Here is a 16,869-nt window from a genome sequence, read left to right as displayed (position 1 = left end):
TAATTTAGATTAGATGAAGGAATCTGTAAACTGAACACTTGATAAGGATTAATGCAATGAATCAGTATGCTAAATCCTTACAAGAACCTGTACACTGAATTTTTTAAAAGGATCAGTGCATTAAATTCTTGAGAAGAAGCAATACTGAATCCTTCTGAAGGATCAGTGCATTGAATCCTTGAGAAGAAGCAATACTGAATCCTTCTGAAGGATCAGTGCATTGAATCCTTGAGAAGAAGCAATACTGAATCCTTCTGAAGGATAAGTGCATTAAATCCATGAGAAGAAGCAATACTGAATCCTTCTGAAGGATCAGAGCATTGAATCCTTGAGAAGAAGCAGTATTGAATCCTTTAAAATATCTTGAAAAGAAGCACTGCACTGAATCCTTTCACAGACAAAACTTGTACATTAAAACATGAACTTACAAGGTGGCAGAAAAGTGGAAATGGATACTTTATTTGCAGACATCTAAATTTCTTATTTCAGTATTTGTTCATTATGTGTGTTTATGTAACAGATTTATGTAACAGGTAGATGTAAAAACTATTGATGTTCTTCCTTGAGATACTTTAATCAAGTGCACACTGAGCATCATTCAGAGAATATTTATACTACACATAAAAAAGATGCATTTCTTAATACATAGTTGAATTTACTTGACATAAGGAATGACCTTCTGCGTTTATGTTCTAGGCATACAGTACATATATTAAGGACTGGCCTCTGGCCTTTATGCCCTAGACATACACTACATGTATTACGCAATGGTCTCTGGCCTTTATGCCCTAGACATACACTACATGTATTAAGCAATGGTCTCTGGCTTTTTGTGTCCTAGACATACACTACATGTATTAAGCAATGGTCTTTGGCTTTTGTGTCCTAGACATACACTACATCTATTAAGGAATGGCCTCTGGCCTTGTGTCCTAGACATACACTACATGTATTAAGCAATGGTCTCTGGCCTTTATGCCCTAGACATACACTACATGTATTAAGCAATGGTCTCTGGCTTTTGTGTCCTAGACATACACTACATCTATTAAGGAATGGCCTCTGGCCTTGTGTCCTAGACATACACTACATGTATTAAGCAATGGTCTCTGGCCTTTATGCCCTAGACATACACTACATGTATTAAGCAATGGTCTCTGGCTTTTGTGTCCTAGACATACACTACATGTATTAAGCAATGGTCTCTGGCCTTTGTGTCCTAGACATACACTACGTGTATTAAGCAATGGTCTCTGGCATTTATGCTCTATACATACACTACGTGTATTAAGCAATGGTCTCTGGCATTTATGCTCTAGACATACGGCTATTATGCCCTAAACATACATTACATGTATTACGGAATGGCCTCTGGCCTTGTGTCCTCGACAAACACTACATGTATTAAGGAATGGCCTCTGGCCTTGTGTCCTAGACATACATTACATGTATTAAGGAATGGCCTCTGGCTTTTATGTCCCTGACATACACTACATGTATTAAGGAATGGCCTCTGGCATTTATGTTCTGTACATACACAACATGTCAATGGTGCCTCTGAAGCTATATATACAACTGATCTAACAAATATCTGAAGCAGCAGAATGGACGTAGGAGGTTTTTGTAACATGAAATATTCATAACATTTAGGGCATTCTTAATTTTGAGAGACTTTGTCCACAAAAATGCTTTAACAACCATAAAACTTGAATACTTAGGAGATGAAAATGTCTTATTTTTTTGAATTACTGGTAGTACCTCTTAACAGTACCGAAAGCATTTGATAGTCTTCCATAGGTGCAATGAAAAACAAGTGCAAGACAGCGGCAACAAAATTTAACACTACACACTGTGCATATAAAGTGAGTCTACAAACTGGGAGAAAATGTACACAAAGATGATATGTAGGTGATGAGGTACTGGACAATGAACTTTTGTGTATGGTCATGTGCAGAGAAATCAATCAACCCAATAAGTAACCAATGCCCTTTGCATGTGCCCCTACAACATCAAGGACACAGCACTCAAGGTCGCCATGGCAGCTGATACCTGTCCACTATGAGAACGTCCTCTGAGTCGTCATTCCCAGTATGCACTGTGTTGTCACGTCTCTTGTGATCGACAGATGAGTCATGTTGTTTACTACATGCACAATGATGATTCCAGACACAAACAGAAAGTAAGGAGGAAGCACATCAATACAAGGTGGACTCGAGACACATGACAAAGACAAGGTTCACAGACATGCTAATCATAATGGGATACCAGCGGAAGTCCCAATTGGGACGTATTACGAATAATGGGACGCATAATAGTGACACTGAGCATTTTACTGCTTCCACAGCGTGACGTCACATTGATTTGACTACTTACGCCAAAGAAGAAACCACAACATGCAACGTGTATGATGTCACACAACAAGATGTCCTCATTCACCACAGCACCATCTGTTGTGAGAGGGAAATCCACTAGCACCCCATTAAACACAGCATGAATTAATTCCTCTAATTTCATAATGGACACCAAACTTAAAATTCAACTCTAAAACAAATAATTGTGTTATAATTTACATGTAGCAACACATCAATGCCTAGAATACAACTTTATCTTTCTCATATAAGCACTTTTTAAAAAACACATGTAAATGTGTCAAACTGATAGACCTGAATTTTGCAAACAGCTAAAATTAAAATGTGTCCCATATAACAAGAGGAATCAGGTTGTGTATCTTATATCTATATGATATTCATCTGACGTCAATCTAAAATCTACAGTCAAACCTAAAATAGGAAGAAATGGGGATTAATAAGAGAAAAACATGCAACACACTATAACTACTGTTAAAGAGCTCAAAATAACGCATGACATGGAACACCATCACATTTACAAAACATGATGGAAATTAATTGCATTTACAAAACTGTAGCCATGATTTATAAAATACAGATGAAGAGATCACCTGCTAAGGCAGGGTACCCTCATAATAATGTATTAATAATGTACTGACCTCACAGGTCACCCACCACCAACACAATATGTCTACTGTATACACTAGTGCTTTCAGAAACTTGTTCTACATATAGCTACTTTCTCATGAAAGTTAATGAGGATCTAATTTACATACATGTACATGGATTACATATGGACATGGCTGGTAGATACTACGTCCAGCAATAAATAACCTGTATAATGTCTGCCAGACTTTTAATACATAAGTTATCAAGTTTGGTTTTTACTTGACAATCAATTATTTGTCACAATATAGCAGTATCATACTGTGAGTATTTCAAGGTCAGTATGTATTCAGTTTTCCTATGGATAAACACTGTATTTGTTTCCACAGTCATGTTAGAGCTAATGTGTTAATGTACAGGGAGGGTTTGAGCTGTGGCTGCATTAGCCTATTGTCAAACAGTCTTGTGTAATCAATTTGTCCGATAAAACTACTGCATATGTGTGTGTTATCTTATATAATGGTATTACATTGTTATCTTATATACTGGTATTACATTGTTATCTTATATACTGGTATTACATTGTTATCTTATGTATCAGTAATACAATGTTATCTCAAATATGGGTAATACAATGTTATCTTACGTATCGGTAATACATGCGTGAAAAATGTCAAACTAAATAAAAAAAAACTAACATGTTCCAAGAAATTATACACCATATTCTCTGTAAACATTAATTAACATAATTACAGTAATCAATTCTTAGTGTCCTGACTTCAAAGTGTTGACATGTGAAGATAAAATTTAGATGATGATTGGTTTGTAATTTTGTTCTTGACTTCTGTGAAATGCCATGGCATTAACTTATTAACAAAATCTGGACGAACTATGTAAATTTTAATTATGCATATTATCTATTTTTGAGACAGAATAAATGGTGCTTTGAGAGATGTATAACTTTATACATAGTTTATGTAATCTATTCTCAAAACTAGTTTTGGTCCCAAAAGTATATGTAATAGAAGTACCAAAACAAAAAACATAACACCAAGATCATTTTGAGATTCAACTACTGGTACTTGATCTTTTCCAGAATCTAATCCCGCTGGATAACCATGGTGATTTGAAATGTGGGGAATATTCTATTAATAAGAAAGTTGTTGACCTCTTGGCTATTTATATAACACATGCAGTAAGGCAGGAAGGGGTTAGTAATGCCACAAATGTATTAGCTACAGACATATTTACAGTCATATCTCTGAAAGGTAATGCTCAGGTAATTTTGACACCAGGTAATGCCACCTTTACAGATTACTGACAAAATGCACCGCTGCCACGGAGGTGAACAGGTCAGCTTTTAGCAGCAGTGTATGTGCCAGTACATGTAACATTCCAAAAGAACTGCTCCAACATTTGTTATGGTAAGGTAATTTATCAGTGATTTCTTTGATCTTATCTAAGGTTTTGGTTGCCATGCGAAGCCTATTTTGCAGCGATCGTCAGGTTCATGCATTCACCACACTGCATTAACAGGTTACACAGGTGATCAAAATGTTTACTTGCTGACCTTAGCATGCCAAACAAAAGCTAAAGATGAACACATCTCCAGAAATGGGTCTACAGATATGTACAGGTAACACTCAACAGAGCCCTGTGCTGATGCCCATACAAGCTACCACCTGGCACCAAAACCCCAACCTCAAAAGCCATAAACTACTGTACATTATGATGGAGTGACCAGTCAAGCTCTAGCTACCTGTTGACCTGGACATTCCTTTGAGCACCCCCTGATCTCATCTTCCTTCTGCTGTAATACACATGTACCACCAAAAATCAAATCCCAGAACTCAGATTACGTACACAGATTAGCGACACCTGCATGTACCTAACGTCAGATTATCTTTAAAGAAGATTAGGATGGACAAATTACAAGGACACATGTACTAAATAGTCTAACTGATTGATAAGGCTTCTGTTAAAGCTGTAGGATTATAGTTCTTGAACTCAGTCAACGAACAGCTGATCTTCCCGGAAGATCTCTCATTCACACATCCTGTCACTCACAACTTCTCCACATCAACTGACAGCTGAAGTGACACATTTATGGAATATTAAGAGAATTATGTTTGAGGTATATTGTGCCAGACGCACCACAAAGGACACTTATACATGTACCTAATGTTACCTTCAAGGTATATTATAACGCACAAAATGCAAAGGACAGCATTAAATTGCAGATTTACTCCTAAAACACACCGGCAGATCCACACATTGAAAAATATCCATGGGCAGCAAAGTTGGGGAGAGAAGTCGACATTCATTCTTGGAGGAAATAATTTTGGTTCTGCAATTCAGGTTGATTTTCCATGCAAAGTAACATCAGCCTACCTTTCACAGTATTGATCTCTCCAACTCCTGAAATAAAACTCTCTTTCCTTCAACTCTACTTCATGGCTGTGACAAAGGTTTACACTGGCTACTTTTACAGTTACGTCAACAAATGTCCAAACTTCATACACCTATAAAGAACACTCAGTCCAAAATACTCTAATACCAGTTTTTGAAATATTACATCGCCGGCCTCTTAATAAAAGTTGGTAAGTTTTAACCTATCAAAAGGTCATCATACTAAATATTTATAGAGCCTGCTGTTTGGCATCAATTTCCCCCAAAAGATAATAGAGGGTGAATAAGAATGGTTTTATAGAGCTACAGACTAGGAAATAATGCTGGCTGAGGACTGACACAGTTCTTATGGAAAACTATACCTGACCTGATCTCAGGCAAATATGTACAGGTGTGACAAATGTAATATCAAAATGCAAATCTCATGACACTAAACAGATAAGTCCTGGCTTATATGCCCTACCTATTCTAGCTCTGCCCTACACTGCACATGGACTTACTTCTCCTCTGTCCTGCTGACAAGAGCAATACGGCCATAGTCCCAGGCAATCTTCCTCAAGAATGTGAACAAGATCAGCAAGGCCTGGAACAAATCAAACAGAATTTATATATAACAACAACAGCAACTAATCACAACTAAATACTGCATATAACCTAAAGTTTGACCAGCAAACATGCACTTTCCGAGACACATAACTGCCTTAAAATGATACTTTTGACGTCAACACTGAAGTTTTTCTAATGAGAAATTAAGCAAACTTCATGAAACTTCAGTGGCCACATAAGATGGCTGAATCAATCAGAATCAAGCCAAACGTCTCACCTGAAGACTGTTAAACTGTAGGTCCAATAAAGTACCAGAACTTGGCATGTTTGAGATGAAAATGTGTGACTTGAAAAAAGCTAAACTGGAGTGTAAAACATTTTCAAAATCAGCATTTCATTATTTACACGAGCTTGGTATAAACCCTGCCTACTGTCAGAGATTCGAGAAACCCTTTTTGACTTTAAGCCATAATGAGGCTTATGTTCAAGACGCTGTGTGATCTAGTCATGGTCATTCTGATGCAGTGAGAACAACACTTTTGTCAAACAATCACTTTCTTAAAACTCTGTAAATCAATTTATTGTGAGTTTTATCACAAATCACATTTTATTGAAGCCTTATAGCACGATACTAATCCGAACGTCATGTACAAAAAATACACGAAATTTTCTTAACGAAATTTTGTGAAAATGGCTCATGATTTTGATCCACACCACTGTAAGTAAATTGTAATACACAAACATGGATGTTGGCTTTGTCTTACTCTTAACCGCATGTATGATGGCATACTTACCAGCCAACCGATGACGTTAATTAGGAGGGTTTCTGGAACACCTTCATACCCATTGTACAGGAAGTAGGTTCTGTTCTCAAAGTAGTATCGGTCACAGGTAGGGGGCGAGTGATTGGCCATCGGTGGATTGGAAACCATCAAACGATTGGTTGTTCCTGGAGGTGTCATGGTAACCACTGAACGATTGGCTGCTCCTAGAGTTGTCATGGTAGACATGGTGGGCTTGATCACTCACTCATAGCATAACAAATCTGTAAACACAAACAGCACATGTTTTAGAGTATACCTTTACATCCTGCACATGTTTAGCCAAAAATAAAAATACAGTAATATTATGCGAGCTTGTCAACTGGTGCACTGAAGCCATGCATACCAGAAAACAGAATTATAACCAGTTATGATACACAAAGAAATGTTCTGTCAGCCTAACAAAGCTTACATGTCAAAAGCATACTGTCTTGAACAGGCTGTATATTACCCGAAGAAGTGGAAGAATTTCAACCTGTATTACACCAGATGAAGAAATCACCTGTATCAGCTCAACATAAAACACTGAGGAATCCTCGTCTGTTATCCCATATTTATTGATAGATCACATACATGTCACCTTCAATGGTGATGAATATTGCATGTACATGTGATGGGTGTAACATCTGCTGGGTGGAAGGGGAGATAATCACATTACACACCATACAGCATGGTTGGCTGGCTTACCCATATCTGTACATGATTACTAAACAACACCTGTCTTCTGATAGATGTACAGTGTATGGTGAGGTGATAGTGTTATTGTGATCTCCCATACAGGTACAGTATGACTCAACACTCACATCGTTGCAGGCATCAAAATTCCTGTGGACTGTATGTTTATACTGGGACTAACATAGCTAATATATTAGTCCCAGGTTTATGCAATCTGTACTGATGCATAAAATGTATAGTCTAACTTTCAACAGGAAAAAAAATAAACTTTTTTTTTCTACAAACATCACAAAAACAAACAACAAATCAACAGACTTTGCACAGAACACATGGGTTTATGAGCAAGACGAAAATTATGCATGATGCAAATTAAACTAACCAAGAATGTCTGAGATGCAGTTTTATGCTTCACTGATTTGTACAAGTAAATAGGTTTGAAACAACTTCATATCATAGGACACGTGTTCAGTACAAACATTACCTATTACCCTTATTAACACAGATCTGCAGGCTGCTTGTTGTCTCAACCCATATACCCTACATGTAATCCCTCAACCTTTCCGCTTATGAATGAGCAACTTTCAGTGCAATTTATGCACATCTTAATTTGATTTTAGAGACAAAACTCCATTATTAGGTTGGCCAATTCCAGAGCTTCACAAAAAGTATGACTTTATCAGTCTACACAGAATAATGCCTTCAGAATATGCTTGAATAAACAACTTACAAACATGCTAAAAGTTTGAAAAATTACACTAGCTGTTAGGTGAAATTCAAAATTAGTGATATCAAAAAAAAAAAAAATGGATTTCACCATATGCACTCAGTTCCTCACCATATGCACTCAGTTCCTCACCATATGCACTCAGTTCCTCATCCTCTTGATGGCATGTACAAAGCAACCATGTACATGTGGGCTGAACCAGAAGCATCACAAAATGTACATCCCAAAAAAACAAGTGTACTGTCAATCCCAGTTTCAATATCACCCTTTTTTGTGTAAAGCTATAAGAGGACAGTTTGCATACATACATTTAATAATAATCAATAAACAAGATACAAGGAGCTTAATATCCAGAGACACTCCCATTACTCTTCTCTCACAAGACTCTTGTGGAATGTACACACAACTAGTACACTCACACCATTCATGGCACAGCCAAACAACTTTGTTTGAAAACAACAATTGTCTAAGTAACATGAAAGTAGCCAAGTAGCTCTACAAAATAGTCTCATTCTCACTGAATGAGTCTGACTTTAATAATCAACTAATTCATCCAGTTTTTACTTTAAAACTTTAAAATTCAAACATACCAATGTAAAATGCGTTTAATTTTGTTCTTTAAAAAATGTGGAAAACATGCACATGTATAAAGAATTTTCCTAATTTATATTTTTCAGTACTCTTGTCCATACTTGTCCTTGGAGATACTAATTATACCTCAAAAACAGAGTTGCCTTTTAAAGCCCTAATTCTTCAACCATTTTAACCACTACTGCAATATTTTCAAACGTTTTGAGAGCTTTGGGGTGTAGAGAGCTAATTTGCACTTATAAAGCTTGCATCTTAAGTCACACAAACATATAACTTTAGCAGTTTCTAATAACTGTACGTTTAAATTCCAGTGAATAAAAGTGCTCTAGCATTTGAAAAGGTTAAAGGTTTGCAGAAAGAATGTGCCACTCACAATTAGATTCAGGTACATTTCTGGTAAAATGTATTTTTAAAGCCACATTCACACAGCGTAATTTGTTGTCCTGACTTGTCGATTGAAAATGAGATGGACGCGAATTTATATGATTTGTAGAAATTGATAAATTGTACCATATGAACGCACCGTATGGAATTCAGCTTGTTCTGTTTTCACTCCATTAGTTGACTACCACAAGTTCACATGCTAAGTAACACAGCTACACTACATGCACTTGAATTGCAGTATTCTGACAGCTGACAGGCATCCAATTTACACAAGTCAACAAAGAAAACAATCATTAAAAGCTGCAATAGATGGTACATGTACTTGTATAGAGCTGTACCTTACTTTTACCAGCTTCATTATCTCTTAACACCTGTTCCACCCCAACTATACTTATCAATTCAGGGTAGTTTTGAACTTTTTATCGACTGAAGTTGCACATTTATGGGTTTCAAATAACCTCCATGTAGCGTATTTAAAATAGATGAGTCAGGAGTACACTGATAAGCTTGGCTGACTACATGCACTTCATTTGACTTTATAATACCCAAATATGACACATATACTGAATCATAATACATGTCCACGTATTGCAAGTATGTAGTAACAATCCATACATGATCATTTAGGTAAAACGTAGTTATATGTAGTTATAGTCATGTGTACTGTACAGTGCATGTATATTAAATTATACTACAGCATCTGTCAACATCCTGAACTGCATATTAATGAAGTGAAGTTGACACCTGAATACTAGAGCACTTTACCTGCCATATTTTGAGAGGCATCAGCAGATTAAGAGAGGATTTCTTAGGTCTGTATTAATATGGCTAGTTTTGATGTCCACGAATCTGGTAACGGAAAAAAAAATCTGAAATTGACGAGTAATAGGTTCAATTCCAGTTAAGACGCGGAGCAATTATGATGCTTAAATCCAATGGAGCTGAAGTACTTGTGTCTAAATCTGAGAGAGAATGTACATGCACACTATAATGTTAAACACATGTATTACTCAGCCTTTCTACTGTGTGCGCAAGACTTGTGTACTTATCTGATGTTCTCAAAGTATACCTGTATATTCATAAGTTTTTAACAGATCTATAATTAGACAAAGATATCGAAAAACAAATCCAGAAAAAATACATTATTAGATTATGTGATTACGAACACTTACACAATTTATGCATCTCCAGGGTGAATGTGAAAGTCCAGAAAACACATAAAAAACAAGAGTTACAAGTAAGTATACCATACAACCAGTTCCAATATGTCACTAGGACCCCGGAAAAATGGAACATTCAACTATCACCTGATCCTGGGGATAGCCACATCCCTAATCAGTTGCTAAGCAACCGTTCTTCAGAGAAACACTTATAAAAGACTGTGGGTTGCATATAGTTCATGTGAGAACAATAGGCTGTCTGGGCTTAAGAGCCAGGGCATCTGAAACAGCCGACATACACAGTTAACCATGGGTAAGATGAATATCAGGTTAAGGGTGTGTTCTATGGGGTCACACATGGTCTTTCAACTAGACGCAGATATAACACAGTTGTTTTATTGTACCGACAGCTCTGTGTGTGTGTGCGTGCATGTGCGCGCGTGTGTGTGTGGGGGGGGTGGGGGGGTTAGGGACATTTGATTCACACTGACATAACTGCATGTAAAGTAAACAGGTCACCTTTCAGATTTCATTTTTCTTATCTCTTCTAAGTGCTGAAAACATGCAGTTAAATCTGCCGGATGAGAACAGGCATGCAGCTGTTTTGTTCCAACACCAGTTGGCAAAGTACAGGGAGAAATAGAAACCAGAAGGGTAACAGAAAACAGGAAGTCTAAATAGCACTAATTTTCTGTTTCACCTGTCCAGGTGGCTGGCTATCCTGTGTCTCCCTCTCATCAAAGTCATAACTACATAATATTTAGCCTGCATTGCACCCAATAATTGTGACCCACCCACCTCTCTACTTCACTCTAAGGGGACATGTACTATCTGGGAACCTGTGAAGGCATGCGGACATACAAGTGTATATGTACAACCCTAAACATGGTCTCAATCATATTGACACAGCAGTGTTGGAGATACATGTACATAGAAGCATTTCCCTACTGTATCACTACTGTCAGCTCTCACCTTCCTTACAATGTCACTGGACGTAGCAAAAGGCTACTGTAGACCACCATCTGGTTACAATCCAGTTGGAATTTTCAGCCTCCAAGGAGACTGTCTCAGGAGACTCCGGAATGGCGAGAGCAGTTGAGTGAATCAACGACTGCAGCCACTCGGCAATAATCAATGGCCATGTATACACATACCATCTCAGCCAGTGCTGGCAGTCAGGCATACATGTAGTAACCAGATGTCAGATATCTCTATATCACCCACTGCAGATCAAGCAAGGGGAATAACCCACCGTAATCATGTTAAGGCTACATGTACAAAACATATGGACCAACTGATTAGGTGAGAACAAAGAGACATTATCTCAATAAGGCCAATAAAAGTCAAGTTCCATGATGACATAAAAAATGTTTATCATACCTGTACCACATCAAACGTAGAGGCAAAAAAAAATACATATACATGTCTATACATGCATTTACTACATTTATGTAATACATTATGAATACTACACAATGAGTACGTGTTTTGAGGCTTGTTTAGAAGGTAAGATGATAAAAATGAAAAATAAAGTTTCTGGACCTATAACAATATTTTGACATTTTTCTCTGGAAATTTAATTTTTTTTCTATGAAACTTTTGGTCATTTATACAATTCACTTTGAAGTGATACATGTACACTGATCCATACTTTACCTGGCCAAAACTGTGACCAGTAAAATTAATATGATGCAACTATGTTATGCATAAAATAATTTTTTTAGACACAACCTCAAAAAATTTCAAAAATGTTTCTTTCCATGATGGTTTGTTACCATTATATCTAGATGTGGTTTATTTATTTGATTTATTTGATTGGTGTTTTACACCGTGCGCAAGAATATTTCACTTATATGGTGGAAGGAAACCGGCCAGAGCTTGGGGAAACCCACAACAATCTAGATGTGGTTGAAGTCATGGTCATCTCACCTTACATGTACATCCAAATTATCTTTATGATAAACTACAATTCAGTTAGACTTGTACTTTTAACTCTTGAAACTCTGAATCACTTAATTATGTTTGCACTTAAACCCAAATTGTGTGCCTTTTGGCTTTGGGAAGTATCAAGACTGTCCATGGAAAATCAAATCCTCAAGGTTAGCACAAGATTACAGAATATCTGAAAATACCTAATAATTTTATTATTTATATCTAATTTCTTTGCACTCTGCATGGTAAATCCCAAAAGAACACAACATTATTATTTGACAAAGAAAGTTCTGGGCATGTAGTTACATGTATGTGATGTGGTATGATGTAGTAAAACCACGAAAGAAGTGATGATCTCCAGGTATTGTATGGTCATCAGCTACTTGAGCATATTTGTGCATGCAATTGGAACAAAGCCAAACAGTACTCTGATTGGTTACATACAATATGCACACGCATCAAAATAAATAATGCACAAAGTGATAATTTGAGATGTTGACAATAACACAATAATAATCAACTATTCAGGGCCACTGGGATTTGGCAGAAGAATGTGGTTTTGAACCCCAAACTGAGCATTATTACCCAATATGTCCAGTAGTGTTCTTAATGCTGCATAACAATATTGAGAAAAGTTGTAGGACTGAGAATCATTTTACTTAACTGACTGGCATTTAATGCTACGCTCAAAAATTTTTCATTTTTATCATGACAATCACTCAGACTCTTTCGTAGATCACAATGAGAAAGGTCTTAGTACATCTTTATTTCATTTCCCATGAATTAAATTAAAAAAAACAAAACAAATGTAAATGCTAGAAATCAAACAATTTCATGAATTTCCAGTATTAGTGACACAGTATTTTAATGCCAAAATTTTACTGAGAATTCCTTGAGTATCTTAGACACATGCAGTCTAGGAACTAAGCTATCAACCAGATATGTAACCTGCTGGACCTTTCTGAATGAAACCTCCCGTGGTCACACAGCCTTTGATTTTTTTTTTTTTTTTTCGGATTGGTGTTTTACGCCGTACTCAAGAATATTTCACTTATACGACGGCAACCAGCATTACGGTGGGTGGAAACTGGGCACAGCCCGGGGGAAACCCACGACCATCCACAGGTTGCTGCCAGACCTTCCCACTTACGGCCGGAGAGGAAGCCAGCATGAGCTGGACTTGAACTCACATCGACCGCATTGGTGAGAGGCTCCTGGGTCATTACGCTGTGTGTGACCGGCCCGGATAGCACAGTTGGTAGAGCGTCCGTTTCGGGATCGGTAGATCCAGGATCAATCCTTGGTCGAGTCACACCTAAGACTTTAAAAGAGGAAGTTGTAACTTCCTCGCTTGGCGTTCAGCATGAAGGGGATAGTGCAATGACTGGTTGACCCGTATCAGTATAATGGCTCGGGCAGGGCGGCTTACTTGCCTTCGGTAAGTCGTCTCAGTGATGCAGCACTAAATAAAAGAGCGGTGGAAATCCGTCCTGCAACAAGGAGGCACATTACACGTGCATGCACCCTAATGATTCCTTCGTTGTCATATGACTGAAAAATTGTTGAGTACGACGTTAAACCCCAAGCACTCACTCACTCACTCATTACGCTGTGCTAGCGCGCTAACCCACTGAGCCACGGAGGCCCCCACAGCCTTTGATGCTCAATGTATAATACCACACAGACATGTATAAGCTTAGGGTGAACTGTGCCGAAAAGGGATCCCATGATGTGCACTAGTCTGAGGTAAAAAGCATCAACTCCAACTAATGCGCACAATAAAGGTATAGTAGGTCTAGCTTTTTGAATTAGACATTGCATGCTAGCGATAAAATGTCAGAGGTCTCTTCCCAAAACGCTGGGTATTTTCCTATCCACAATTAGAACCTCCATTGCGTTTCCTACCTGACATTTTTGTCAATCAGCGATCTTCATCCAAGGGGACTGCACTTTACCAAAGGTAAATATCCATCCACATTTATTAAAGTTCCATCTCTTCGCTCACTTCCCATTTACTACATGGCTGCCATCTAAACAGTGCATTTGCGCGGCCAGGCAGCTGGATTTGAAACGGCTGACTACCAGCCTCATTTCTGGACGCATGTCACTCATGTCAAAACAACAGCAGATGTTTTAGTCAAGGGGACAAAAACCATATGCCAGCTGTAATCATGAATACGCTACAGAAAATGACTGATAAAGTACACTAAGTCCTCAACATACCTTTTATTTTGAAAAAACAACAAAAGGACTTCATAAACCAGCATAACTTAAGGGAGGGATAGCTTCATACCCAGTTGCCTGGCTGTGCATCCGCATCATGTAGATGGCAGCTCAAATAGATCGACATCTCGAGATTTTAAGTCAGGTGTCCTAGTTCCTAGCTCTATGGGGGTATGTTTATGTAGAAACACAGCCATAGATGTAAGCAATGACTTGCCTTGGACTCCTCAGTTCTCAGTGCGCTATCCTCAACATACTGTTGTTGTCCGCTGCATGACATGGTTGTCCGTAATCCCTATTTCTGCATCCAATGTATGTCAATTTAATGATATGTTTCACCTTGCAAACGTGCGCTCTCTCAACATACGGTTGTAACTTGTTGTCCACTGTATGACGCTGCCCAAAACTACATGGCTAACACAGCTCATCTGCCATTTTTGACATCTCGTGGATGCTCCACAAATATTCGCTTGGCAATACTCGGAGGCAGCCAACTGCGCCTCTGGATTTTTTAAGTAGAGAAGTTTCAAGTTTTGATGCTCAATTATACCGGAATTTCAAACATGGCACATGAATAACTGATGATGGTCGCACGTCAAGTACACGGAGAAGTTGTGGTCCAGTGCACGCTTGCAAGGTGAAGCATATCACGTCAAACAGTGGACAACACGTTACAACAGTATGTTGAGAGAGAGCACTGAGGACCGAGGAGCGCAGGGTAAGTCAATACTTGCATATAGGGCTATGTTTCTACATAAACATAGCCTCTTAATTAGAGCTACCTAGGACCCTACACATTGTAAATGAGTGAATTGGGCAGGTGTGGGAGGTTAGTAATGGACTATTTTCCGAAAATTTACAATCCATCCTTTAGTAGTGAATGGGAGTGAGATATGAGTATGCAATCGACAATACAAATATAAAAGAGCCAAGCATAGTCATCAAGGGTGAACGCAATCTTGTACTACTGAAAATATGGTTGGGTTATGTTGGAATTCTTGTTTATCCGTAATCTTTGTAAAAAATAGACTGTACATTTATGGATAAATCGTCAGGAATACACAGCAATCGGACCGTTCCAACCTTTAACAATTTCCATGTTAATGTTAACATGTCCATGTTAAGAGGCTAAAACCCTTAATCGTCGATCTGCGGTTGGCTAATCATCAAAAACAACAACAACATGTTGATGTGTTTCGTTTCGCGTCCAAAACCAACATCAACTCTTCAGTAAATGAGCGTAATGTGTACATCAACTTACTTTCAAATCAATCGGATATAACACGTCCACGGGTTAGCAGAAATATCATGTGCAGGTACAACCATCTGTCAGTCACTTGATGCCGGGCAGTGAGCTCGATGAGTTAGGTCAAGGTCAAGGTTTAATGAGATGTTGTGGCGAGAGCCACGGTTTTGGCGGGAATAAACGTCAAATGTGAAAGCAACATTTGCTTCCACTCATTGGATCATTCACTACAAAGATCATTTTTATGCCAATAAATAATTTTAATATCTTCATCAATAAAACAAATGATATAATGTGAATCATCTATAATTAGCTTATTCAACCAAATCGTTTCTCGACTTCGCTGATGACGCTGTTGTTGTGATAGACATATGTATATAATTTGTTGTTGACAGCAGATGAGATTCGGATAAACGGCAGCAAACTGATGGCTCATATTACCATCGCATTTTTCTTGAAAATATCGACTGACCCACAAAGGTGAAAAGAGCAAATAGTAGGAAAAGGTATCCTGGTTACAAAACAAAAGGTAGGCCTTATTATTCACCATATATTCTTCGCAAATCATTAAACTATCGTAAAACAACTGCTGTGCGCATTTTGACTTCGCCCTCTTTCAACCTTGACCACGTGGGTGGGAACTATGATAGACTGCCGCTGTCTAGCTTCAGGGACTATCGGAACTTGATGGAAGCACGTGTCTCACAGGCACATAATCCCCGCCGAGGTTAGGTGTAACGTTCGCAGATTTAGGGTTTTAGAATCGAAAGTTGGTACATGTTCATTGACAGTTGTACATAGATGTGTTTCAACTGACCATGAAGACGTTTTTCCTAAAACCTTCTGACATAAGGTTCTCGCAGGACTCTATCGGGCCGTATTTTAGGGATGGTAATTCCCTTGTAGACACCCTTTGGGACTTGGCTGAGGGGCGGGCGAGGATAGAAGACAGGCAACCGCTCTTGATCATCTTCCGTTTTGATGAGTACTGGACGCTGAACAACCGGAGCCTGTGGGTGTACCAACAGCTCGAGAAAATCGGCGTTTGTCGAACAGTTAAAGTTCACCTAGTTTACCAACGTGATATTGATCCAAGAAGCTGGTATCAACGTTTCACAACAAGAACTTCGGGACGCACGATAAAAATCCGCGGAATGAAATCGCATACATGTAGGCTTAGTTCTATGCACTTACCACATGACAG

At 38.2% G+C, this 16,869-nt stretch overlaps 1 protein-coding gene across 1 annotated transcript in view; it reads right to left on the bottom strand.

The window, feature by feature from the left end:
* Positions 1 to 15,785, bottom strand: part of LOC135466519 (CSC1-like protein 2) — a 43,001-nt gene extending 27,216 nt beyond the window's left edge. Inside the window, 4 exon segments of the mRNA XM_064744043.1 lie at positions 4,714 to 4,764; positions 5,864 to 5,946; positions 6,704 to 6,954; positions 15,681 to 15,785. Coding sequence (XP_064600113.1) covers positions 4,714 to 4,764; positions 5,864 to 5,946; positions 6,704 to 6,919 — 350 coding nt within the window. The 5' untranslated portion in view covers positions 6,920 to 6,954; positions 15,681 to 15,785.
* Between the last annotated feature and the right edge of the window lie 1,084 nt (positions 15,786 to 16,869).

This window comes from Liolophura sinensis, chromosome 6 (genome assembly GCF_032854445.1).
Source record: "Liolophura sinensis isolate JHLJ2023 chromosome 6, CUHK_Ljap_v2, whole genome shotgun sequence".
NCBI classification, from domain to species: Eukaryota; Metazoa; Mollusca; class Polyplacophora; order Chitonida; family Chitonidae; genus Liolophura; species Liolophura sinensis.
This window is presented reverse-complemented; position numbering and strand designations above follow the sequence as displayed.